Here is a 27,527-nt window from a genome sequence, read left to right on the forward strand (position 1 = left end):
CCACCAGCAAAGTGTTTAAAATACAAAACCAAACAGAAATGCACCTTAATCCCTCTCCCCGACCATTAGAATACCTTCAAAGTCTTCAGTTGTAAAATAATTATTTTATTGTGGATACAAATTACTGTAATTGTTAAAAAGATTTGTTGTTATATAGCATGTTTGTATACAGACTTGTATTTGTGGCATAGCACAGCACAAGCAGCAATAAATCTGTAATATTTATATACACACACTTAGGTGTAAGCCCAAATTTACACCCCCAGAGACAAGGGATATCACTACTAACAGGGCCTCACTTGGAATTGATCCAGCTTTTGAACTGTAGATTAAATACTATTTTTATTTTCTTGGGAAAATAAGGTAAAATTTATCATATCCAGGCAAGAACAGAATGGCAGGGTTCACAAGACAGATGGTGCATGAGTAATACAGCAGTTGTCACTTTGTTGTTCACTGCTGAGGAAACGCAGCAGAACAGTAACTTTGGACTGGTATTTGACTTACACACACAAATACATGTCAGCCAAGTCTTCTCCATACACTCATCCATCCTCATATGCCTGTTATTTTTCCTATGAGATGCAAATTCCTTTTTCCCCCATAAATAAGCTGCTAGCAATTTTTGATTCTGGATAATTTATAGGCTTTAGCTTAGAATCAAAAGCTATCTTACGTTCCAGAAGAAAATATGCTGATACCTCATTTCAAGCATTTCAGTGGAACTGAGATTTTGAAAGATTGTGAAAGAGGTGAGTGTTCCTCAAAAATCACAACTGCCGTGACAATACACACAAAGATATTGGCAATTAACTTTCTCTTCTCATTGGCTCTATGTTTTTATTTTTGTGGAATTATGTTCTCAGAATCAGGAAAAGGAAAAAGATAAATCAAGGCCCAGCAGTGCTCTTTCTAAAGATAATTTGGAGAGCATTCTCCACAGAAATGACGTATATGTATGTGATACAGTGGCCTATTATCTACCACTAAAGACAAAATAGCTTTCTTGGCAGTTACATTATCCTACTTCCAATATGAATAACTCCATTACTTTGATGTAGAGATGAGGCATTACAAAGGCTGTTTACATTAAGTAGTTTTGCTTTCCATACTTCCACAAACTGTTTTGATGTACAGACCCAATTTCTTACCGGACATACTGAGCTTGCAGAGTGCGCACAGTTGCCAACCATTTCTTCTATACTACATACCCTTGGAATCCAATCTATACAGAACTTCCCCTCCCCTTAGAACTACATGCATCCCAAGAAAAGGAAGCACTCAAAGCCAGTATTTATAAAGGAGTTAGTTTAAAAGTATCAAAAACCTGTATGTAGTTTCAAGGAAGGGAGAACCCTTTGAAATAATTTAGAAAACCTTCGTATGTATGATTTCCCAGATTTTTATATCAAATTCATTCAAATGCTGTTGATTTTTAAATACAAACATGCAGAAATTTAAAAAAAAAGTACCAATGATACCTGTTTTCCAAATCCAAACATCCTAAAATAAATTTACATTAGTTTTTGATAAAAAATTGTTAATAACCAGAGCAAGAGCAAAATCAGATAAAAGTATCTTAAATATCCCTGGAAAGGACTTCATTAAAAGTCATCCCATTTGCTGATTTGTTACTGGAAAGCTTTATAAAGAATGGAATATGCATAGAAGCAGGTAAAACTTAACAGATTTTAGAGTATTTATTTACCCCTTACATTTCTTTCAACATAGGGAGGGACAATAAAATTAAAAAAGAACATAGCAAAAATTCAACCCAAAAATACAACCCAAAATTCAAATTCCTCCATCCTCCCTATTGAAAGGGAAACAAAAATCACAGTGGCCGTAAGAGCACAGGCAGCATCACTACAGCAATGCAAGGCCTATTTCTACAGAATTAATTGACTGCACTGACTTCAGGAAGCTAAGTCATTAAACCTGCATGGACTAAGATAAGATTGACTGGAGCTGTTTAGCTGAAAAAGCCGGTCTTGCATTTCAGAAAATATGGTAATACAATGTTTCTTCATATTGAGCTGCTTCCTGAAAGTTGAAAACACCCGTAATCTGTATGACAAGTTGTTGTGGGCTGCTTTCCTAAGGTGGCATATATAAACTTGGAAAGAGATGAAAGACGATTACCATATAAATGTTTCACTTGTTAGGGATTTCTATCAACCATCCTGAAGGCTCTGAACTCACCCTTTGACACTAAATCCCAGTGTTTGAATGACAATATCAATGCTTTTTCCATTCTCAGGAAGACACTGGCATATATATTTTACCTTTAGCTCCATGTTTTGAAGTCTAATGCAGAACATCTTGCATTCTGCAACACAGACTGTCTTGCTCATATCTGACAAAGCTCAGAGGATCCTTTCAGAATGCTGCTATGAGCAACTGTCCTTTTCACTGCAGACCTTTGTTATCAGCAGTGTGTTGGGTGGCTCCAGCTTCCACAAGCCTGTACAGTGATGCTGCTATACCAAGCTGGAAGTTGGGTAATGAGAACACCAGGGAGTATGCATACCGAAGGCTTCTTCCAAGCTTGAGGATCCAGGCTTTTATGAACATCTTAGGAGAAGATACTGATTATGCCTGCTGGCAAGACTTTTAACTTTTTAACTTCTATAATGTCTCTGAGGTGAACTTTAGTTACAATGATTCAGGCAAAATAAGGTGGGAGTTCTGTATCTGTGAGACCACAGCAAAATTCTCAAGATCAGTTGTTGATTTATTAGAGAAATGTAATTCAACACTGGGCATAGGCTGGTCAGAAACGTGGCCATGAAGATTTTTAAAAAATCCTCCCTGTCAAGCAAATGAAGATTTTGTAATAATACTTTAGTAATAATGATTAAGCAGGTTTTCTTTATCCTAATTTTCAGCATGAATACTTAATTCAACATAGATTATCGATGAATTATGGTTCTCTCAACCCCATATGTGTATTTTAAAAAGCTGTGAGACTGTAAAAAAAAAGACAAGCCTTGTTTTTAAAATAAATGTACAAGAACACACGAACACATTAGAGGGAGACAACAGAAAAAGTAGAGTTTTGCAGAAAACTGGAAATGAGCAAATGTGAGACGGTGTTCTCAGCATCTGCACAGTGCTACACCTTAGAAAGCCTTAGATCTTTATTAAATACAGCAATTGAATTTTCTAAAATCTTTCTCAAAAACTGTCTCTTACTATAGTATGTCAAACAACATTCTAACATGCTGTTAGCTTGAACCCTAAGAACAGTTTTAAATTAGAAGAATTCATGCCAGATACCTCAAAAGAAACCTCATCTACTCCACAGAGATGTTGCTATGACCCAGCCCACTGCGGGGCTGGGGCAGCGTGATGCCGATCAATCCCAGCCCATCCCCTGGATCGAGTTTCCCGAAGAGGCAGGCTCAGGGGGTGGGTCAATGGGCGGCTCAGAAGCCTAAGCTGCACCCCCCCTGGGCGGCACCCGGGTCCAAGCTGCCTCCCCCTGTTCAGGAAAATTCTCGGTTACTCGGTTGTTCACTGGTTCTTTGTAATAACTCCCGCCTCTCGGTTTCCCCCAGTGGTTCTTGTTAAATTGTATCCTCCCCCTGGCTTGTAACTCATTGGTTGTTTCCCCCTTTCCCCCTGGTTTTCAAACTCCCTATAAAACTGAGGGAAAAGCCTCTCGGGGAATCCCAGATTAAGATTGTCGCCATGTTCCGGTTGCGAGATAATAAACCTGTGTCATAGGTTAGCAAGCACAGTCCCGGAAGGGATGTCCTTGCTAAGGGGTGCTTACAGTTTCCTCTGGGAACTGATAGAACCTATCAGCTGGCCAGTTTGAATATGGACAATTCTCTAAGCCACTTAAAGTTGTGATCACCTCTGTGATCCACATTTAAGAATAGGCAAACTCCCCCTCCAAGCTCTCTCTCGTTTCCGGCGCTGGGACAGGTGGCTGCAGGGCCCGAGCAGGGCCCAGTGGGCCCGGCCAGGCCCTGCTTGGGCCAGGCCGGGCTGGGCCACGGCCATCCTGAAGCCATGGACCTGTTCCAGCCATGGAACCCCCCCCACTGCCTTGCCGTGGGCAGCCGGAGCGGCTCGGCTCTCCCCCCTCTCCACTTCGATAAGAAAAATTCAACATTCCAGCTGCAAAGCTGCAAGGCCGAGGTGAGATTAACCCTTTTTATTGCTGTGAAGAGCTGAAAACCTGAGGGAAGAGAGAGAGGAGATGCTTAAAGCTGAAATTCTGTTGTGAAGCTATGATATATCAGAGCATCCTGTTGTAATTTCATGAAGATATGGGGGGTGGAGTGTTCAATTCATGAGCAAAAGCACCTGCGCTGAGATAGGCAGATGCTGACGCAGCTGTAATTTCATGACAAGTTTGGACAGGGAGAGATGGACCAGATGAGGACTTTTGCTCCAAATGGGAAAGGAGAAACCTCAGTTCCTAGAGATGCTCCCAGAGATAGTCCTAAAGATGAAGATGATGAAGACCCTTTGCTCCCAGGGAAGGAGAAGGGCCTCTGGTTTTGTTTCTGAACGGCTCAACCTTAAAATTTTACCCCAAAAACCTTCAAGAGTGGACCCTCGAAAGCAGTTGCGGGAAAAGCTGCAAGTCGGGGGAAGGGACTCACATGTGAGCAGAGAGACTCCTCTTCCTAAATGGACTGGACAATATTTGGAAGTGGGTGGCTGTCTCGTTGTGATAATGTTTTCATAGCATGAGCAAGAAGAGACTTCTCTTTCTAAATGGACTGAACACGGTTATTATGGAAGTGGTAAACAGACTGAACATCTTAAGGGTTGTCTTTTCACATTGTCAGTGGGAGAAGGGAGGAAGGTGGGGGGAGGAGGAGAGTTCTGAAGGTGGTATAATTTTTTTTCCTTCTTCTTTTAGGTCTGTTAATAAACTTCTTTATATTCTTTCAAGTTTGGTGCCTGCTTTGCATTTCTCCTAATTCTTATCTCACAGCAGATAAACAGTAATGAGTATTTTGGACCAAACCACTACACTAAATTGGTGTTTCTGCCCGGTTACAAACCGAACCCGCGACAACCTGTTAGGAGCCAGACCAGAACCCCCTCTCTGTTCCTTTATCTCCGAGCTAACGTGAGCCTGTATCATCGGCTCCTGCCGTGTCTCCTCTGCAAAGAAGCCAGCGAACATGCCCAGCCAGCGCCTTTCCTGATGCCGAGGTCGCTTCTGCGATGCACAGAAGTAACGCAGCTGGACTCTCTCTGATCGAGGGCACGCCAGAGCTCGTGCAGCAAGCACAGAACTGCGTTACAGAGAGGCATCATCAAGCCTGGCAGAAATAAAGTTAGAACAGGAAATTTTGCTTTAGTTGGTGTTATGGATGAATGTTGCTCCATCTTCCTGCTATAAGTTACACATGGAATTCTTCCATACCTCATTCTCTTAAGGTATTATTTTCACATGGAAAGCAGAGGGATAATAGATACGTGTGTGTGTGTATATATATACATACATACATATATATATATGTAAGAGATACCAAAGTACCTGCAAGCTCTAGGAATGAGACTACATGAGGAAAAGTGAAAGAAAATGGGACAAAAAAATTAAAACAAACCCCCCCCAATAATTCAATTCATAGCTTACAGTCAAAAACTGGTGGCTGTGGTACTTCCACAGCATTTGACTGGAGAGGAACGCCTCAGAAAGCACATCCCAGTGTGACCTGAAAATGTTGGATCTGGGGATAGAGCAACAGCACTCACTTGATTTCTAATTAAGAGTATAAAGCATTGCTGTCAGGCCATCATTTCATGGAGTGTTAGATCCATAGGTGCAAAGGAGTTCTGGGCAGCTTCTCATCCTGTGGTCTTTGAAACTTTAAATGGTGAAGATTAAGCAGCTTCTGAAACCTAACGACTAGCTCATTGCTTCAATGTCACAGAGTCTATAACATAGGCCAAATTTTCGCATTAAGTTAAATTGTAAACTATGACAGAATGAAAGCAACCTAATGAGAAGGAGTATAGATAATTGCTTGTAAATTAGAAAACCAAATAAAATCTGGAACACTGAACAACTGCATGTTGGCTGTTTAGTTGCATATTGGGAGATTTAATTTTGCTAATCCACCAAAACAGTACCCTAAATATGCTATTGTAAAACTCTCTCAGAAGCTTTCAAATATGGCCAGTTACTGACTTTTATATATTGCACCTATAATTCAGGTTACTATTTTTTCCCCTAGGATGTGAATTTAAATAGGACAATTTTAAGGTGTTCTACACATACAGAATTTAAAACCTGATGACATTCTGTTCCAGAGCATGGTGCTAATAATGCCAAGGGTGCAGGTTCAATCCCCATACAGGCCATTCACTTAAGAGTTGGACTCTATGGTCCTTGAGGGTCCCTTCAAACTCAGAATATTCTGTGATTCTTTGATCTCATGCTATGTTTACAAAGAAACAAGGAACTGCAGCATATCATCAAAGCAGCGGAAAGAAATTTTAAGATTTACTTAAAACACCTGAGATGCAATTCAAATGCTTTAGACAAGTCCATTGTTCCTAACCAAACATAATTGTAAAAAACATCACCATAAGGCAGTGACTATAAACAGATGATAGAAAGAAAAATAAAAAAAAGTTAAAACTAGGAGTTAAATTGAAATATGGGTATTCATAAGTAGAGATTTATTTGGAGACCTATGTAACTCAACACAATCTGCATGAGAGGCTTGTTGCTCTCTTTCATATGACTGGAACTTATAGGAATGAAATACACAAACACATACAATCATGCACTTTTCAACATACATCATTAAAAAATCCTGTCTAAATTTTCTTCGTTCGGAATATGATTAATGCAGCCTATCAGAAGCCAGATGGTGCAAAACCAGAGCCATCAATCAAAATGAAAAGACCACTGAGTGCTATCCTGAGCAATGTGCTCTCAATTGGAATTTCTGGTCACAGATCCTAACGCATGATGTCCAGGGGAAGCCATAAACATCATGGCACTGCCCCTAAGGAACAGCCAGAAACACAGTAGGCTTTGTTAGGCAAAAAAAATGCAGAATTAGTACATGGGGCTGGAGGCTCTGACTGGGAAAGGCTCTGCAAGCCAAATATATGTACTTTAAATAAAAAATTAAAAGCTACGTCTTTAATGAGTTTAATAATGTTTGCACTGATGACAGTATCTGTCAAACTGTGCACTTGCCATTTGATTTAATATGGGATCGTGCCATACATAAACAAAGCAGCTGCCACTGTCTGTCTGACACATGAATTGGTATTTAATATCTGCTTCCACACAGGACTTACAAATGGTTCACGTTTTTAGCTTTATATTACACATTTTCTGCAAATGTTATACAGAAAACAAGGTTGGGGTTTGCAATGGAAAACAGTGATGGCTTACATCTTATAAGGTTTTATACCAAGCAGGCCTAGCATTTAAAAAATTACCCCGTAAAAATAAAAGGCATGAAGAAGCATAATTCACCATTCACATACTTCCTAAATGATGCTGTCAATATTAAAGAAGATGTAAAAATAAGCAGCAATAACAACACATAGGTGTTTTTTCCTGGAACTAGCATGACAGTATGAAATAAAGGATTTGTTAGCATGACTGCTTATATTTGCAGCATGAAGTGTTTTATCACAACACTTCTCTTACGTGTGTTGCATAAGAGAATATATCCAATATATCAAATGTATCAAATTTCACAGAAATATATTTTGCAAAAAAAATAAATTTCACATTCTGTTTTAAAGACTTGCATAAACTACTTGCATATCCATATCGTTTTCTATAAGGCTTGGAGACTAGGTATGGCTGTCATGACTGCATGAGAAACAGGTGAAAGAAAAATTAAACATGACCTAGAGCAGCATTTATATAAACTATCATCTTTCAAGATCAGCTTCTTACTTGCTTTCAGGGATATTACAAAATTCCACATATATCATGAAGAAATGTAATGCTTTTGTTCCTTTAAGGAGATGTAACCCCCCATTTTTATTCTGATGATTATGAGATACCAAACCTTAAATTCCCCATTAGCCCCACAACCACCTCATACTTCACATAATACAAATCAAAGACAGGTAGTTTCTAGAATCATAGGAAGAATCTACAGTGTCTTGGAAAGATGATTTTTTGGATGTTGGAATCTCATGAAAATTTGAAATAACAAGAAAATTCCAGAGAAGATGGCACCATACAAGCCCCTCATACTGGAGCCTTTCCCTCAAAAAATGCATGGAAGAATGTAGTTTCTTTTATCTCTCTTTGGATGGGTACAGTTTTTTGGATGAAAGGTTTCCTATGTCCACAAAATACCAGAATGCAGAGAAAAAAATTATATGAAGAGCATATCATATTAAAGGAATGAAAAAGGCTTTGTTAAGGCGCAATTATAAAAAAATCCAAGTTTATACCTCTCTTCCTACTGACAGCACCACTCCTTCCTTCTGATACACTAAAGCTCAAGTACAGCTGAAATTGAATTGTATGTTTAAGATGCTTCTTTTGCCCTGAACTGGGACCCAAGCCTCCATAGTATGTCCACACTGCAGGCTGAACTCAAAGTCTGCTGACTCGGAGTCTCCATCCTTGCCCAAGGTTTGAAAGTCTTTCAAGCCTACTGTAATTCACTCAAGTAGTAAATGTTAGTATCTGGGACATTTAACTTAATGTTGCTAATTTTGCTGTAAACGTGCATACAGTGTAATCAGAACACTGACATCCTCTAGCACTCATCCCACAATTCTCAGAAAGGATGAGCAATTGGTAGAAGCCACAGGATGCTTTTCTAGTTACATCTAAATACAATCACTCTGTCCCCTAAGATCATGAGAGTTTCCCTCCGACACAGGCACACCGAGTGCAAAACCACCGACACGTTTGAGAGACCCCTAAATTCCACACACAGCTAGGACAATCACCTAGATTATGCACGGAAAATCCACATGGTTTGCTGGCAGATTCTGAGACTCTTCCTCCAGCTGCCCTTCAAAGCAGAGCTCTTGAGCCCATGCTGAGAGTGGTCAAACTGCACTGCGTGGAGAGACAGCAGGAGAATTAGTTTCCTGTGTAGAGCAATCCAATGCCCAAATCATATCTATTGTTTTACGTGGCCACTTTACTGAGAACTTGTCTTTTCAACTGTATAATAACTAACCTCTCTTCATGCTTTTAAGTGGAATATAGTACAGAGAGGAAATTATTACAAAATAAAAACTAATGGAGCATTTCTAGTTCCAAGAGTTTAAATGACAGCAAAAGATGGAATAGTAGCCAGCGCTGACTTATTACAAATTGGGAAAAATGTGGTCCTATCCTTGTGTGACTTATGCAAAATATACCAGATTGTTTCTGGAAGATACTTGGAATCAATCTCAAATCAAAGGTTTTGTTAATTATGGGGTTTCATGCATGTGTGTATGTGCACATATGCAAGTCTCTGCAGAAGAACGTACTTCATTATCAGACACAAAGCCAGAAAATACACACCTCCTTCACAGCTTTATGTCAAAGGGTCAATAAAATACGATTTAAAACCAGAATAAGGAGGAAGAAAAATAAATGGAGTATCTTTACTCCATGAAAGAAAGTAAAAATCTTACCCAAGATTTGGGGTACCAGACAACTACTCAAAATATTCCAGTAATAAAAGTAGTGATGCCTACTTGATTAACATCTAAAATCTTAAATACTATATCAAATTAACAAAGTACACAGTTTTCCAGTGAGAAAATAGGGATCAGAACATAAAGACAGTTATCAAATCTATTGTTATCTATCTATCTACGTGGGTCTCTTGATAAGTGCTTAGTTAAAAGCAAGCAAGTTCAAGAGCTTGGTCATATGAATACTTACATCAATAGCAAAGTTTAAATAACGAAGAACTTTACTACCACCTCTATGGATGGGTTTCCACAACACTGTGCTCATGCAGTGCTACACTTGATGCACTGATGCCTTCCCCTCCCACAGCCACTCAAATGCCATGACAGACAAAGTACAGCTTAGAACTAAGGGGCTCCATAAAGAAGAAAAAAAAAAATCAAGAAAAACAGAAGGGCAGGTGAATAGAATAGAGCAAGAATGCAACATTAATATCTGAAGAAGATATTAAAGGAAGAATAGATAGAAAGGAACAGTAAAAAAGAAGGTAGAATACATAGAGGAAAAAGTTTTTGAGGGGAGAAATGGCAACAGAATAAACAGGGAGGGGTTGGAAATGGAAGAAAGTGGGAGATAACTAGGAAATCCAGTCCACTACAAACTGCACAGTCACAGAGAGATACAGGTCAAATGAAGTGTTAAGGAATAGAGAAGGAAAGATACCTGAACTAGAAATGCCCATAGAGCTGCTAGTTATACACTCCATCACATTGCTAGCACAAGATTGAAGCTAGCACAAGCTTAAAAAAGCTCTAACAGGGTCAAGCCTGTTTATTTTTTGTGATGTCAAGGTCTTCTAGCAACTAATTTGAAAAACCCTAAAATACCTTCCTTTTTAGTATTTTTTGTCTCAGTATCAGATCACTCAGTGATGGACAAGGTACATAAATGATACAAGACATGCAGCAAAAGGTAATGTCTTCCTCCAGAAAATAACAAGTGGATTAATGTGCATCAAAGAATTTGTTTTACTTGAGCTCATATGGCAGATATTTAATATCATTGTAAAACTTGTCTCTCATTTTACATTTTAATTTTTTTTCAGGTAGAATATCCTTATTTCAGGCAATCTACTGTACCAGGTAGCATTTGCATGCTGCACAAAGGAGAAAAACTGTGAAGTAAATAACCACTATTTTAATGATTTTTTAACTTAAAAAGTGTATACATGTTTTTACATGGGGTGGGGGATATATGTGGATTCCATAAGTTCATTTATTAAAACTGTTCTCAAGATCACTAATGAAGATATTTCAATAATACATTGGTACCTGTGAAACCTTGTTCGACATCTAAGCACATACATCAACATATAGCACCTTTGTGTATAGATGCAAATATGATTTAACAGACTATTGTTAAACAATTTTTTGAAAGGTCATTTTAAAAAGATAGAAAAAATACCTCTCTATCCTGTAACAGGAAAAGCCTCCCTTCTGGAATAGAGCTAACAACCCCAAACAATTTAGCTAGCATCAGACAGGGTTAGATGCTTTAAATATCCAACTACAGTAAAAATTACTAGCATTAAACATGGTTTTAACCAAAATATTAACCACATATACTTGTCTGCAAATATTCTAGATTTTGTGTAAAGCAAAATCAACCAACAAAGCGTTGTTTTTAGAGCAGCAAATTCAGGAATTGGGTTCTTTGTTTTTTGATTTTCTGGATGCAGTATACACTTCAAATAAGACTGCAATTCTTTTATCTCAACACTTCAGGTACAGAATTAAGACACAGCAAATACGTATTTTTCTATAGCATATACAATGGAGAAGTAAACCCTTTTGTTGCAGTGCTTGCCTTGTTTCTTTGCCTATTTTCTACAAACCCTGAAACAATTCCTGGTATATGAACAGCCCTTTCTAAACTATCTCTGTATTAGCTTGCTCTGTGTTACAGATGGCACAAACTTCAATGTAGCTTAGAGTTAAGTCAAGAATAAGCAGGAGCTTTTGAAGCAATTAGATTTTCTTCACTATCATCAAGTAATGTTCAAGTGTGCCGTTAGCACAAGGCCACTGCACGGCTCTTCCAAATGGAAATTGCTTTTCTCTTTCAGTAGTCTTCTTTGAAGCCTCACATCATATCAAGAGCACAAAACAGCTTTATGTAACCTCCTCCAAAAAGCAGCTCTGAACATGAGGGAAGGGAACAGAGAAGAATGGATGTAGGTTACAATACGAGTATTTCCATAAAAAGCGGTCATATCTGACATCTGAGATATTAAATTAAACCCAAAATCTATTTCAAGGCAGGAGATAGCAAAAGGCTCTGGCCCTTTTCAGCAATAACCTAAAAAACCTTTTCATCTTACAAAACAATTCAGAGCACCTCCTTTAGAAAATTCAGATCATGGCTTATATCACAGGCATTGCAACCTCACAGTTGCCTTACAATTTAGTACAATGCTGTTCCTGGAATAAATGGAAAGCAGGTTAAAAGGATTTTTGTTATTTTACAGAATCATATACCCAAGTAATTACCTAAAAAATCTAAAGGCTGACACAGTACTTCAGAACTGCTTTTTTTCTGGCTCAAAAGTAAAACCTACACACACTCCCAGTACTTCCATCACACATCTTACAAAACACAGTTAATAACTGAGAAACATTACTGTCCTTAGGAAAAACAGTTAGAATTGCTTGTGGTGTTCAGCTGTTCTGTAATTTCCCATTTCCAGCCTCCAAAAATCATCCAAACTTGGTTTACTTAAACACGCCAGCTGCCATGGCTCACATGTAAAAACCCACTTCCTAATGCCAGTAGCTATTAAAGATGACAGCAGCAAACACAGAAGATGTCAAAGTCTGAGAGATCTGGAACTACATAGAAAGATGTAAATCTCACCTGCCACATGTTTAGTGCTGCAACTACATTTTAGTCTTTCACCAGCAACTCTCATAGCAACACTTCCAACTCTACAAGTATCCAACATGTCAATTTACATGTCCTCTTATGAAACTACACTGTCCCACAGTGCAGACACATCTTCAAAAACAAAGTTTTAGGACCTAATTAACAAGAGTAGTGTGGTGTTGTCTGCCATTAGAAAGTTAGCCAACATCAGGCATTTTAATTACTGGTTTCTTTCAAGAGACATCAGAATTTCTTTTGTTCAAATTGGCTTATTTGTGAAGCAGTCCCTGTACATAGGAAAAAAAAGCGAAAGGAAGCAGCTCATCAGTAGGCAAACGGGTCCCAACTCAAGTGATTGACTTCCCATCTCCCCCTCTCTCTGCTGTTGAATTGAAGAGTCCTCATCTTGGCGAAGACAGTTCTGCTGTCTCTCTGTGCTGCCACCATACCCTCCATTCCCCTCCACACAGCCTGTTGTTCCCAGAGGCCACCAGCTACAGCACAGAGGTGGAAAAATGCAGGACTTAACAGGGTTTTTAATCAGAAGCCAGCTGACTCCAAAAACCCTCACCCTTCACATGGCACTTTACACTTGCTTTCAAGTATTTTATGTTTCACACAAGTGCCCATGATGATTCCCAGATAATGCCACAGCCTTGGGCATGGCTATGATTAATATGTTGAGTTATTGTCAATGAAAACCACTTAGAGCATACAGATATGCCTTCAAAGGCAGTGCCAAAAGAGATTCCACCTGTTTCATAGTGGCTCCTGTCTGTTTCATTGTGAAAATAGTTTCACACCCTCATTACTTACAGCCTCTTTCAATGTGCGATAGCTTAATTTTTGAGAAATTTCTGATGCAAAGTGTCAACTGTCCAGGAGAGCTAAAGAACTCAGCAGAAGAAACCTCAGTTTAAGGAAACTGACACTAAATGATTTATTTTCCATTAAAAATCAGGTCTGTGTACTATTGAAATAATTACTTGAAAACATCTTAGGTCGGTAAGTGGCAGCACCCATTAGTATCTTAAGAATAGCCTTACATAATCTTGTTATTAATGTTCCTTGAGTGGGTTTTGCAGATATCTACCTTTATCAAAGCCAACAGGAGATCACACCCTGCTTCCCAAAATTGCTTATGAGGCTAAGAGTTGACAAAAAACCCCCCAAAAACCAAAAAAAATTTTTTGTCACTTAATTGTGTATTGTAATACAATGGTCCATATAACTTACCAAACACACAGGAATTGTCTAGGGGTTTTGCTCTTTTGAGTGTTTTAACATTTCCAGAACACTTTAATAAAGAACATTTAAAAGCATAAGGCTTAAAGATTTTACAATTATTTTAGTAGAATTGCATCAATTACAGCACACTTTGAAATAGCAACTAATTTTTTTTAATCCTGAGCATACCTTCAGTCTGGGAGAAAATCTCTCAAAAAACTCTTTTCAAATCACATGAATGTTGACTTTATTTCTCACTTGGCTGGACACAGTATATGCTAAAATAAATCTCTAATGCTGTAAGGCATGACCTTATTTTTTCACAGACCATGCCCTATTGTAGAGCAAGAGATTCAGGTTGCAAAAGGCAGAAACAAACGGAGAGCTGAGTTTAAAGCACAACTCTCAGGGGATTTCTCACTGTAACAGCCCCATGCTGCCAGAGGCATGTATGGACATGCCCTAAGGTATCCCTGCGTATCCTCCCAAGAAGGCAAAGCAACAAAATGAGTAGTAGTTCTGCTATACTGTGCTTACAGTATGTAAAAACATTCTTCTGCAGAGCATAAATTGAGGATTATAGTTTTAAACAACCACTCCAGGGCTAGAATGAATACTTAAACTCATCTGACAAAAAGAAGAAAAGGAATTAGGGCTCTGTGCTCCTGAATTTGGACATTTGATGCATACTGGATCCTGAAACTCCTATAAGGCTTATAAAACCCGTTGTTTTGACCAGGTAACCTATTATAACAACCTTAACAGCTTTAGAAAAAACTGGGTCACAAATTTTAAAGAGAAAGGGTCATTTAGGAGAGAGCTCCAATTCCATTATTTCTGAGCTAAACATCTACTTCAGACAGAATAAAATTCTTACTGTGTGCAAAGTGAAACCTCAGTGTACAGACAAAAAACATTCAGCAGAAATTACTTGTATGCAAACATAATCTTTCATTAAATAATCTCGTAGAAAACTGGCCAGAATATAGCTCCTCAATTTTCTTCTTTTAAATTTTCACACAGTAAAGCTGTTGTTGGTACAGCTTTATGAGGATGTCAATTTTATCATCTTTTTCTGATGGTCCTAGAAAAAGATAAACTGTACATAAAATTAGAAGTGCTGTTCTATTGGTAACTGGAGAAAATTTACACAGCAATCAGAATTTGACTCTCAAGAAAGCTGACTGTACATATTCCTACTCTACATAAACACAGGAAAAAGCATGTATTTCAGAACAAGGAATGGCTTCAACTACAAATAGAGTGTTACGTATTTTTACACCTGCTAACTGAAATAAGTTTGAACAAATGACAATCATGCACCTGGAACAAGATATTCCTCAGCATTTCCTAAGTAATTATTTAGTTTTGAAAAGAATTACTTTTAGAAGATACTTATTTTAATAACAACAAAAGAAAAATCTGAGAAAAGAGTATTCTTTGTATGTGTCTGACATCAAGAATTCAATATATTTGCTAGGCATTCAAGAGTGATGCTAAAATGAGCTTTGTCTGTGGCACAGTATCTGAAAGACCTGCAGGTTCTGTAGTCAGAGGCTCTGTAAAGCACTGCAGTGGCACTAGGTTAAAGAGAGCAGGATCAAACCCCCCTGGATAGGGTAAGTATACAACCCAAGGGCAATTTTTGAGATCTGCTGTTAAATGGCTTCATCTGAGCAATGAGAAGGGCAACTGGATGGTAACTTATATTTGTTTAGGAAGTAAAGAATACAGGAGCTTAGCTAATTCTCCCCTCACATCAGCAGAGTATCTTCTGCTTTTCTATCACTTCAGCCAGAAGAATTTAAAAGTTCTGCCTCCGGTGCTGAATTAAGGCCTCACTGGGAAAAAGATAAGAGTCAACACCTGGAAGTGGAAGGGAAAGTAAATCCTTGTTTCTGCCTCTGTAAAAGCGCTGGCTTTTCATCTGGGAATGAAGAACCACAAACATTTAAATGTCTTTCAGGAGGCTGTAAGTTACACTAGATGGGCAAATACATATTGAAATAGAATTTTCAGGAACAGCTATTATTTCTAAGAGCTATTGGTGTCCTGACCATGCATAAATAGTAATAAGGTTAGTAAGGTTAGTGTGGCTACTTCATCAAAACATCCCTTTCTGGTTTGGTCAGTGAAACGCAAGCATGGAAGAATGAAAACTTTTTAATTTTCTGATTATTTTTTCTCCTTTCTATGAGATATCCCATCATAAAAAGATGAAGTACTATCAGATTTTTGTAGCAAATCCTGTTTCAGCCACTGTAGTTCATGAGATTTTTACATCTGTTTTAACTATTGGTACTAAGCACCAACTTATCTCCTTTCTATTTTAGAAAGGTTCTCAGAGAAAAATATTTTAATCAACAAAGTAATAATCCTGGAAAACATTAACTCCAATCACTCATGTCATGTTCCTCCATCACCAACACTTTCACAAAGCCATCATGAAATCTCCTTTTTACACTTCCTGAAAATGATCTACAAAATAGCCAGCAACATGTACCTCCACCCTCAAATCCTTTGGCCATGTAAATCAAACAGAACTAGAGCAAAGCTAATACACACCTCCAATTGAAATAACTGTATTCCCAACTAATGTTAGATTTGATACAAAAATTAAAAGCCCTCCCCTAGACTGCAACAATTGTGAAATTGGAAGCTGAGGTGGAAATCAAAAGCACAGAGCAAGGAATCTGCAGTGAGCTTGTTGCAGCCCCTACAAAGAGGAAGTAGTTAGGAGAAGGGAAAACCTTCACTGTCAAATGGAAAATAAGGAAAGACCATAATTTTAATAAAAACTTTCACTTGTCCTTTCCCCTCCACGTTTACTTTCAGATATATAAACAGAATGTGCTTAGAAGCAACAAAAGAGTGGAGCTACAAAAATCACCCATCAAATGATTGTGCTACTTTTAATACTATATTAAAGGTCCTAAAACAAAGATCAAAAGCAAGTATATTTAAGCATTTATATTCAATTCCACATTGCCTGATGACTAATTTGTAAAGAGTGCAGAAGTCCTCACAACTGCAGCCAAAATCATTTGAGAATACTTTGATATAATGCCACAAAGGATATGAGCAGGAAGACAGCAGGAGTTACAAATGGCCAAGTTCCATTAAAAAGTGCTAATAAAAGAATAATGAAATTCCTTGTCCTATGAATAAAAATTGTTTCATACAGGAGAATTAAGATACGGAGAGGAATATCAAAGTTTCTAGTTCATCAGTTGCATCTCCTTATTAGATCTTAATTGACTTACTATTACATTTCCCTTAAAATGCTTCGATTCAAAAAAGCAACAATCCCATTCAAAATCTTATCACACTAGTTTTCTTTATTCTTCATGTTTCTCCATTAAGGCCATTTTCACAGGCCATTAACATCAACTTTACCAATCCTTGTAAATAATGTGAGGTTATTTATAAAAAAAGTACAAAGAGATGAATTTAACTTGAAATTAGGTATAATTATTAAAGTTCTAGACTATAACTGCTGTTTTACAATGTTTTTTTTAAACTAAATTTTCAAGTGGCTGGTAACTGAACTCTCACAGCAACAACCTGCCTGATAAATTTAATCCATTCATTTACACACTATTTCCTATAGACATATGTGTAGTCACACATATGCATGTATATGCATATGTTCATATAAAAAGGTAGATGCACATACATATTTCTGCTACCTTCTTCCCCCAAATATAAAATCTAGCTGTGTTTTCCAATGCACTTGGTACATGGCCAGGAAAAGAAGAGACAGAGTTCAGGACTTTCCTTTGAAATGTCTAAACAACAACAACAATAAAGATGTTTCAAATCTTTCTTTGTTTTAATGGACACTTGCAAAATCCCTCACACTTCTCAAAACAGAAGCAGCAAAGACAGACATCTCATACTGCTGACAAATTTTTAAAGGGTTTTGTGCATTTGTTAAAAGAATATCCCACAGAGGCATCAAAGACAGGAGGAACTCCAGGAAAATATTAGAAAACCTACTTAACTCTCCCTCAATTTGCTGCTTAATGCTGTCTTTTGCATAACGTCTAAAAGAACCCCATGACATAGTTTTACCATAGAAATACTGTGAACTCTGTCTCTTGGTTCTCCAAAATCATCTTGTAAAAACTTTATTTTTTTAATTTCACATTGCAATATCCTTAGAGAAAGGACCTTCTTTTTTATTCCCTACAGGATGAAATATAATAAACAAGTTGGGCTGTCTTTTTTTTTTTTTTTTTTTTTTTAAACCAGGGTTCCCAGATGTTACAAATAAGGACCAAATTATAATAATGATGTGTGTTTCTACTTCTTCCCCCAGACAACCACCAGGCTGTTCACATGGCAGCCTCTTCGAACGATGCTTCCATGATCAATAGATAATTCATTAGTATCATGTATCTCAGGACCTAATTGACACAAGAGGCTAAGCAACATAGTCTAGAGTAACACAGTTCTTAAACAGAGAGTAAAAAAAGAGGGGAATCCAATACCACATATGGTCACTTTGAAGGATTTAGTGTCAGTCTATAAATTATACTTCTATGAGGTTAATTCGAGTCATTGGTTTCACAAAGCAGAAAATGCACCTTTTCAAGCATGGCTTAAAGAAACAAAGAAACATTTATGTGACAGCAGAATTTGAGTAACATGCTCAGCACTTTAAATTTTATCATTTCTTCTCAATTTTGCATTAAACAAGAAAGATAGTTACCACAAATATTTGGAATTTTTCATAACAACAAACATAGATAGTATATTTTTTTCTTACCTTATGATCATATGGATTGTATGAATGAAACAGCTGGGACAGATCCTTCGTTCTCTTTTTTTTCTGTAAAGGCATATTAATAAATAAGCCATATTAGAAAAGTTACAGGAGAAAGAAAGAGACTTCTGATTAAAAAAGCTGTATGCAGGTACAAACACATTCTCTCTCCACTTTGTTAATGAAACTGTAGGTATGAAGAGCAGTGTATGCAGATTAAGGATATTAAATATTACAGGAAATAATTAACATATATATTAACAATACTGAGGAAAATATCCTTAATAAATAATAAACACTAATCTGTGGAACATCAGTGGAATGTGTAAACAATTCAGATTAGGTTTAAGTTTTGCACAATATATCATAAATAATATTTTAGAATACAGAAATACCACAAAACTTAGAGATCAGGCTACAATCCTGCAAAGACTTGTCTACTATTCTAGCATGTACAGGTAGTCTTGCCTTTTAAGAGATTAGGTGTAAAGGAAATCTGTTTAAAGAAGAATAATCTATTATTTTTCGATTTCTTTTGATGCTAATACTCTCATTGCCTTGATTGTGGAAAGTTAATAGGTGATATGTCATTTAATGCCAAGGCAAAGGAAAAAAAAATTCTTCTGTTCAGAGCATAGTTCAAAGACAAAACCTGCCTAATCCAGCTCCTACTGAATTTAGTCAAAGAGCTTTCAGTGATTTCAGCTGATGTTAAATAGAATTTCTCAGCTGTGTCCTATGGAGGGTGGACAGGGAGAGGAGAAAAACACCCTTTGTCTTTAATGCAGGGATGAGTCACAAATCAGTTCAAAGTTTTATTATGTCAAAATTGATGTTTACTTATCTCATAGCTGGGCAAGGCAAAGCACTGAATGTTAGAAAATGTGTAAAGGGGAGACAACTGCAAGAACTTCTTGCTTGTAGTCTGTACCAGTGTTTTATTTAGCCCTCATTTCTGTGAAAGTTGGTTTGCAGCTAAACCGGAAAGATCTGTTTATGTTTCCAGCATGCTGGGAACTAAATAGACAGCTGCATGACTGTAGCATTTATTTTAACTTCTGGAAACTATAGGACAATTTAGTAATTTTTGATCATGCAAAATGAAGTATGTATTTTCTTTCTTTACACAGTTTTTATTTTCACTGAAACGCTAAGCAACTTACAATAGCTTCTTTTCTGGTAGTACAGCTGTAGACAGTCAAAGTACTTAAAATACTATAAAAATTATTTGGAGAAATGTGATAATAAATTAAAAAGAGATACCAAAATGATTACTAAAAAGATTGCTTGAAAAAACCCAATTTAATGTAGCATCATGCAAGAAGAAGACAAAAGCGCTTGAGTTTGGATTATGGAAACCCCACTCATCTTTCTAGGAAGAAAACCCTATAAAATCCAGAAAAAGTTCAACTCTTGCTTTTTGTTACTGAAGACTATTTTTCTTGTATTCATTTTGTCTGTAATTATTTTAATAACCACCCATCTTTCCTCCTCAGACTCTTGCCAAAATACTGGTTACACACTCAGCTAGACTAGATGAAGACTGAAGATGGCTTCCCTTACACAACACACTGACAGAGTCTTACACCTTTTTTTATTATTATAAAAACATTACGGTTTCTTTCTTACCTTTCAACAAAAGTTTTATTTTTTTGTACAAAACCAAAACTCTCCTGACTGGGGAAATGCTGGAAATTCCTAACCTAGAAAAACATGAACTAAAACTTCTCAAGATGCACATGAAGAAACGCTCCAAAATTCCCAGGATGCCTCATATGCTTAGCTGAGCTAACTCTAAACAGCATTTGACTGTTTTGTATGGAATCTGAATATACAGAGATAAAAATGTCATAAGCACAGAGTTAAGGTTGCTTGGTGATAATTTCTGTCTTTCTAGAACAAGTGCAGTTTAACTCAGATCTCTGAAAACTAGAAAGATGTAGTATGTCAAAACACAGACACAGGACAAGGAATTAATGCTGCTCCAGCGGCAATCCCTTCAACTTCTACAGCTGGCATGGGTCACGGGGTGTGAATAATAAGTTTTTGAAATAAAGAAGCAGCATGGTTTGCCGGTCACCTCTATGCTGTATAGTTTGCAGCTCACCTCTATATAGGGCATAAGGGTAAAGCAGGCCTCTCCATGTCATGTGATGTGACAGTGGAAATTAAGGACTCCATAAGCTTGCTCTCCTTTATCGCCTCCAGTGGACTCTTTCAGTCCCTAAACTGTCTATTTACATGCATGTCCCCAGAATTTCTTCCCTTGACATAGCCTCATACCTGTATTTATGTTCCCTTAGCTTAGGCCAGCGTCCCTTTCAAGTACCCTCTGACCAATATAAAACCTTCTCTTCCCCTGCTCTTTCTCTTCAGTGTTCTGATTCCCCAGTCCTTGGTTCTACTGTACCAACAATGCTGCCAAAATCACATCATAAAAAGCCACTCAAAAACACTCTCTAAAAGCAAATGCACTATCTTATCATACTGTTTCAGGTGCAGCAGCACTATTGCTTTCAAACATCCTCCCAGATCTACGGAGGATATATTCTAATTCTTTCTGAAAAAAAATTGTATTTTCTTTCCAAATTAGCATGAAAAGGCCTTCCAGGAGTCTGATAGCAACATCAGACCCATAGCTTATTCCTGTACTTCTCTCAGGCTTGCCATACAGTGATAGATAGTCCTTAGTTTGCAGCACTTAAAGAAAAAAATTTAGGGAGATGAGATAGATAAAGAGAGAAATTCAGATCCTATGCTAATATGGGCCACTAAAAATATAAGCATATGACTGTAAAAAAGAATTTTCAGTTTTCTGTCTCAAAAAATTGTAGAAATACCACATTATATGGGAGATAAAAAGGAGACATTTTATATCTTTAGCAGGAAAAGTATGTGAACATCTGCTGATGAACAAATTAAAATGCTGCTGCAGGACTGAGTTAAATACTGTCAAACCATATATGCTCATATCCGTAGTATGCCAGGATGGAAGGGTGTCCTTAAATAAAGCCATACTTTTTCTAAGTGAGTTATTTCAAGCTTGTTACTAAACTGTGCATAAGTAATTAATTGCTTCTCAAAAGACAGGTAGTGTCCAAGATATTTATAAAAATAAGAACCAGAAACTGACATCAACTACTGACATTTCTTAGGACAGCACACACAGACAATGCTAGTAGAGAGGAAACAACACATTACCACAATTTCATTATTTCCACTCCCCACAAGCAGATATTCAAGTAATACACACTTTATTTATTTCCTTTCTCCCTCTCATTTTGCTGGGCCTCAGATTTTTGATTACTGAGATTTATTAAAGGGATTCTGGTCATCCAAGATGCATATTATATGTTTAAGGTACAGTAATAATAAAGGTTCCTTTCACAACAGTCTGGAACTATACTCCAATAAAGCTGAGTTAGTGACCTTGGTGTTTTTACTTTTTTTCTCATGCATTGATTTTTAGCAATAATGAAACTTTTTCTAATGCTGTAAGTGAACTATACTGTGGATTATTATTCTACTTTTAATCATGAAATATCACTTAAAGAACAACAGAACGTAAAAAATCAACCAACAAAAAAAAACCAACAAACCCTGTAGTACAGAACGAATCTAAAACTATTTAAAATATTTTCTGCACAAGTAAACCAGCACAGAATTTTGTGCTGACTACCTTAGAAATTTTTTTTTTTTGCAAATAATGGTGCGAAAATAGGGTAAAAGTAGGGGTATCCTAATAATAAATTTTTATAATCAGAATATACTTGAGAAAAATAATTTTATAAATGGAATAGTTATAACAAAAGCTAAACACTGTAGGCTCACACATGTATATTGCACTTAGCTCGTGATCCTCTTTTCATACTCGGGTGATATTTACCTGTCTTTCAGATGATTTTAATGTAGCCCAAAACTTGTTTGTTTTCTTTTCAAGCATGGTATCATAGGTCTACAATGTTTATTGTGAAGGAGAACTACAATATCGCTGAGGTATTTATATTACAGATTACTTAGAAGCTACTTAAATGGAATATTCTCAGATTTTCGTCTAAGAATAAAAGGGACAAAATTACTCCCAATATGAAGGTATTACTGCTTTCCTTTAGACTTGACTTTCAATTTTATGAAGTCTATTTTCACCTTCAAAGTTCTTAATAATTCCAGCCTAATACTGTGACAGATCTGCAGATTCCAGCAGTTCCACTGAAGGTCTCAGCATCAATATATCGCCAGCAAAGTTCTCCTGCCTTTGTTTTCTTGCTCCCATGATGGCAAATCATTCCGATATACAGGGCAGCCTTCAGTAACAAGAACATGTATCTGTTTCTGTTCAAATACGCTTCTTTTCCTTCATGAGTACAGTGAATAACGTGTCAAGGCAATGTCTTTATTTCAGTTATCTTCCCTCACCTACCAATCATCTCCCCCATTTCTCTTTTACCTACTGCTGATCAGAATTAAAAAACAATTTTATTTTGCCACAGGAACCTTTTTAAATTTAGAGTTTATAAAGTATCCCACCCCCATGCCTGAGCGTGCCAACAACCAACCAATAGCAATATTGTGTTTTTCTTTCAAACAAGTCTGGAAAACCACATTACCTCCTCCTGTAGTATCTAATGGATTACATAATTTAAAGTCACATTAAACTTAGTAAATCAAGGAAAAATTTAACTACAACTTTGATACACTTTGGGAGAAGAATGAAGCTGCTTTCAAGTATTTCCACAGTTCTCCTCCCCAGTATAAATGAAAGCACAGAGGCTCTAGAATAACAGACACTCACAAAACCATGAGATTGGAGCTTTCTTTTCTGAAACAGCACTTTCTAACATGTTTTGTGTTGTGACATTCTCTGACTTCAGTAGCATCCATTTTCTGAGCAGTAACAAAGCTGTGTCTTTCTTTTCCCATATGTTACATCTGCGATCTCAAAACTACAGAGGCCTTCGGTAGTTCCAAACTCTGGACTCTTATAAATCAGAATGCAGCAGGTAGCACCCTACCCAAAGACACCCACTGGACTAACTTTAATCTCCACAGAATTGCTTGGCAAAACAACAGTGAGGGAGATAACAACTACTCCAACCAAGGTACATTTGAAAACCTTGCTTGGAGATTCAATCCATAAAGTCTTAAATCTATGTACCTATAACCACAAGAGAGAGATATGAGCCAAGCCACTGGAACCACCATGTTATCAAAGTTTGCAGATTGCTTTTTGGTCTGCAAAACAGCTTTTAAAAAAGTTATCAGAAACCAGTGAACCATTCTCTCTGACCTCAGTTATTCAATGCATCACCCTCTTAGAAAAGATCCTGAAGAAAAAACATTGTGTCCCAGCCAGATTTCTTGATAAAATCATACCTGGTGTTCATTCTGCACTTGCATCCATGCCCTGTAAAGTCTGAAAGAGCAGAAGTGACAATACAGACCTGACAAGTTCTCTGCTTCCTATCACTAACTCACCTCTACTGACATTATTCCTGTCTTTTTGATCACATCTCTAACGAAGCAGACAAACTAATTTGGGGATTAGCTAGTCTTTTTGACCTAACCTCCCTGGTTACTATGTTAAAATAGACTCACTGTTCTACTTAAACTACTGACTCAGACATATTCAGCTTGCTTTAAGAAATAAATTTCTAATAATTTTTGATTCATACATGGAAAATATCACTTAGTGTATAGTGTGTTATTCAGCAGTTCACCTCAATGTTCCAGGATAGTGGACTTTTTTTCCAGCTCCCATTAACAATAGAACTATACATTCATAACTCATATTTTGTATACTTTTATTTACACACGATGATTCTTTCAAAAAAATAGAGCATGGTTCTGTGACTCTGTGCAATGTGTCTTTTGTCTAAAAGAGCAAAATATATAAAACTTCACACAGCTTTACTGATCATTAATACTGGAAAATGATTGCAAACATTAAAGGAATACTATCTTCAGGATTATGGCAACACAAATGGTTATGTGGTTTAGTCTATTTCACATTTTATGTAGAGATTCTGATTTATGGAAAACTACAGACACTTTCAAAAAACAGCATAGGATCTTCATAAGAACATCTGTCAACCTATCTGAAAATAATTTGTTGAAGGATCCATTTTCAATTAAACCATGTGCATTGCAATTTCCTCCTTCTTACCTCCCATATATTAGCTACGTAATACAGAAACTTCAAACTCATATATTTTACAAATACTGCTGAATTTTATTCCTTCTGGTAAATTTGAAATATTTTAATTTATCTTACAATTAATGCTTGCTATTCCTGTCACTTTTTATTAGAGACAATCACCAACCATATGAAGTTTAACAAGGGCACGTGCTGGATTCTGCACCTGGGATGGGGCAACCCTGGATGTACAGGCAGACTGGGGAACAAGATGCTGGAGAGGAGCACCACAGACAGGGACCTGGGGGTCCTGGTTGATGGCAAGTTGAACATGAGTCAGCAGTGCCCTGGCAGCCAGGAGGGCCAATCCTGTCCTGGGGGGCATCAGGCACAGCATTAGAACCGGGCAAGGGAGGGGATTGTTCCGCTCTGCTCTGCACTGGGGCGGCCTCACCATGAGTGCGATTTGTGGCTTTGGGTGCCACAATGTAAAAAAGACATGAAACTATTAGAGAGTTTATTAGAGAGTGTCCAAAGGAGGGCCATGAGGATGGTGAAGGGCCCTGAGGGGAAGCTGTGTGAGGAGCGGCTGAGGTCACTTGGTCTGTTCAGCCTGGAGGAGACTGAGGGGAGACCTCATTGCAGTTACAGCTTCCTCGTGAGGGGAAGAGCAGGGGCAGGCACTGAGCTCTTCTCTGTGGTGACCGGTGACAGGACTTGAGGAAATGACACTGAGTCAGAGGAGGTTTAGGCTGGATATCAGGAAAAGGTTCTTCACCCAGAGGGTGATTGGGCACTGGAAAGGGCTCCCCAGGGAAGTGGTCACAGCACCAAGCCTGACAGAGTTCAAGAAGTGTTTGGACAATGCTCTCAGGCACCAGGTGTGACTCTTGTGATGTCCTGCACAGTTGTAGTCAATAACCTTCCAGCTCAGGATATTCTACAATTCTCTGATTCTACAAATTACGCAAAATTTATTCTGAAGACTTTCACAAAGCAATTCTTAATTTCAGAAAAGGCCTTCAGCAGCTGTTCATTTTGAGGGTCCATAAATTTGGTATAGTTTGTAAAATGCTCTGTCTCACTTCTGATAGATTTTTGTATCTGAAATTCCTGTAGAAATTTCACAGTCTGTATGAGGTGGGTATTTCCTAAGGATGCCACTATAACTGATTAGGAAGACTGCTTAGGTCAAAAACAATTTGTAGAACAAAATATCTAGCTGAATCTTGGCCTGAGGTATTAGCCATATTTCAAATTAGATTGACACTAAATCAGAAATGAAGTGATTGGTCACAAGGGACAGACTGTTTCTAAATATGCATAGTTATTGCAGCCAGTTACACAATAATATAAACCAGAATGAACTGCAAACTATATCTTAGTAATGAAATGCAATTTTAAAATATCTACATATCTATATCTATAGATATGTTAAGCCCAGAACATACGTAAGCCCAGGACAGACCTGTCTGCAGGGCACTATTTTCCTTTCTACAGTCTGGTGAGGTATCTGTGTGCTGTACCACACACAAGCAGCCTTGAAAGCACTAGGTTTTCCAGCTTTCCAAGAAGAACAGAGAGAGAAGTGCTGGAGAGGGCACAGGGTGCTACCAACTGGGAGAAGCAGTGCTCAAGTGCTCACTTTGTGATAAGAGACCGCATGTGTACCCACAACACACGAATTCACTAGACATACAAAAACTGCTCTCACTGTTTTATCTTCATCTGTTATTCAGTCCTCCACTCTACTTCCAGGTTTTCAGGAATTCCAAGATTTTTAGCCCAATGACCAGAGGTGCAGGCGCAGCAATGAAAACAGTGGAAGATACGAGTTCCAAAGCACTCACTGACCTGATCGACTGTGACGGCTTTGAGGGAGTGTACTTGGATTACCAAAGACAGATGAAGTTCAAGAAAGGGTCACCAAGAACTCACCTCAGGATATTTCCGTGTCCTTTCCTTCCAAAGCACTTTGTATGGGCCATCATAATGTTACATTATTTGCAAATGATGGACAAGCTTAGTAGGCTCTGTGATACAAATTAATTTGCTGTGTTAAGTCACAAACTCTTACACCTAAGCCACATTCTCATTTGAAGAAGTCCGGAATTTTGAAATTTTTCTGTTCTGATGCCTATATCCAGTTTTAGGGGATGAGTTATTATTAATTACTACAGCTGCTGGCACTGTTTTTAGCTCTGAGCCATCCAGTTTATAAAGTGAGTTAAAATTTCAAATTAAAAAATGGAATTTTTTTTTTCAGTTTTACATAAGTTACCTAACAGTAATTCAACCAAAATTTACAAAAATTACAAAAAGGCACAGTTAAGACTTCTTCCATTGTTCTTCCACTTCATTATGAACCAATGAACAGGACAGAAGAATAAAGAGTAGATTGGAGATAAAATTGTTTTCTTCCTTAAAATCAAAGGCTATTCTGCCTTGTCTCTGAGAGTATCTTCCCTTCTTTCTATTCAGCACAGGAGTATGTGGTGTTTAAATTCCTGATGCTATTTCAGCTCTCTTGCAACTAAAAATCTCACAATTCCATCAGGATTTTCAGACACACTCACAGGGGAAGGAGGATGGGCAATGAGTGCTCATGACCACTACAAATCTTGGAGGACTACATTTTCCAAAATTACTTTTTTTATATACAACATATGTTCTGCACATGGCTGCAAGCATCAGTCTACAAAGTTACATGATGTTAACAGCAGTTTCATGATCCTTGCAAATTCTGTAACTATTTCTGGCCTGACAATGAAGTTTAGAAAGAACTCTACCTCTTCCTCCATATGTATATTCTCCTTATTCTATTGTCCAATTCTCTTTCTTAACACGGCCTAGATTGAACCCATAGTTGTACTTTA

The 27,527-nt window shown here is 37.5% G+C and overlaps 1 protein-coding gene across 5 annotated transcripts in view; it reads right to left on the reverse strand.

Moving 5' to 3' along the window:
• The window catches only part of CDKAL1 (CDK5 regulatory subunit associated protein 1 like 1), a 394,035-nt gene that overhangs the window by 75,909 nt on the left and 290,599 nt on the right, over positions 1 to 27,527 (reverse strand). For all 5 annotated transcript variants that reach the window (XM_039548277.1, XM_039548278.1, XM_039548279.1 and 2 more), the window contains one exon: positions 18,522 to 18,584. In XM_039548277.1, coding sequence (XP_039404211.1) covers positions 18,522 to 18,584 — 63 coding nt within the window. The remainder of the gene's footprint in view (positions 1 to 18,521; positions 18,585 to 27,527) is intronic.

Source organism: Corvus cornix, chromosome 2 (assembly GCF_000738735.6).
Source record: "Corvus cornix cornix isolate S_Up_H32 chromosome 2, ASM73873v5, whole genome shotgun sequence".
Classification (NCBI taxonomy): domain Eukaryota; kingdom Metazoa; phylum Chordata; class Aves; order Passeriformes; family Corvidae; genus Corvus; species Corvus cornix.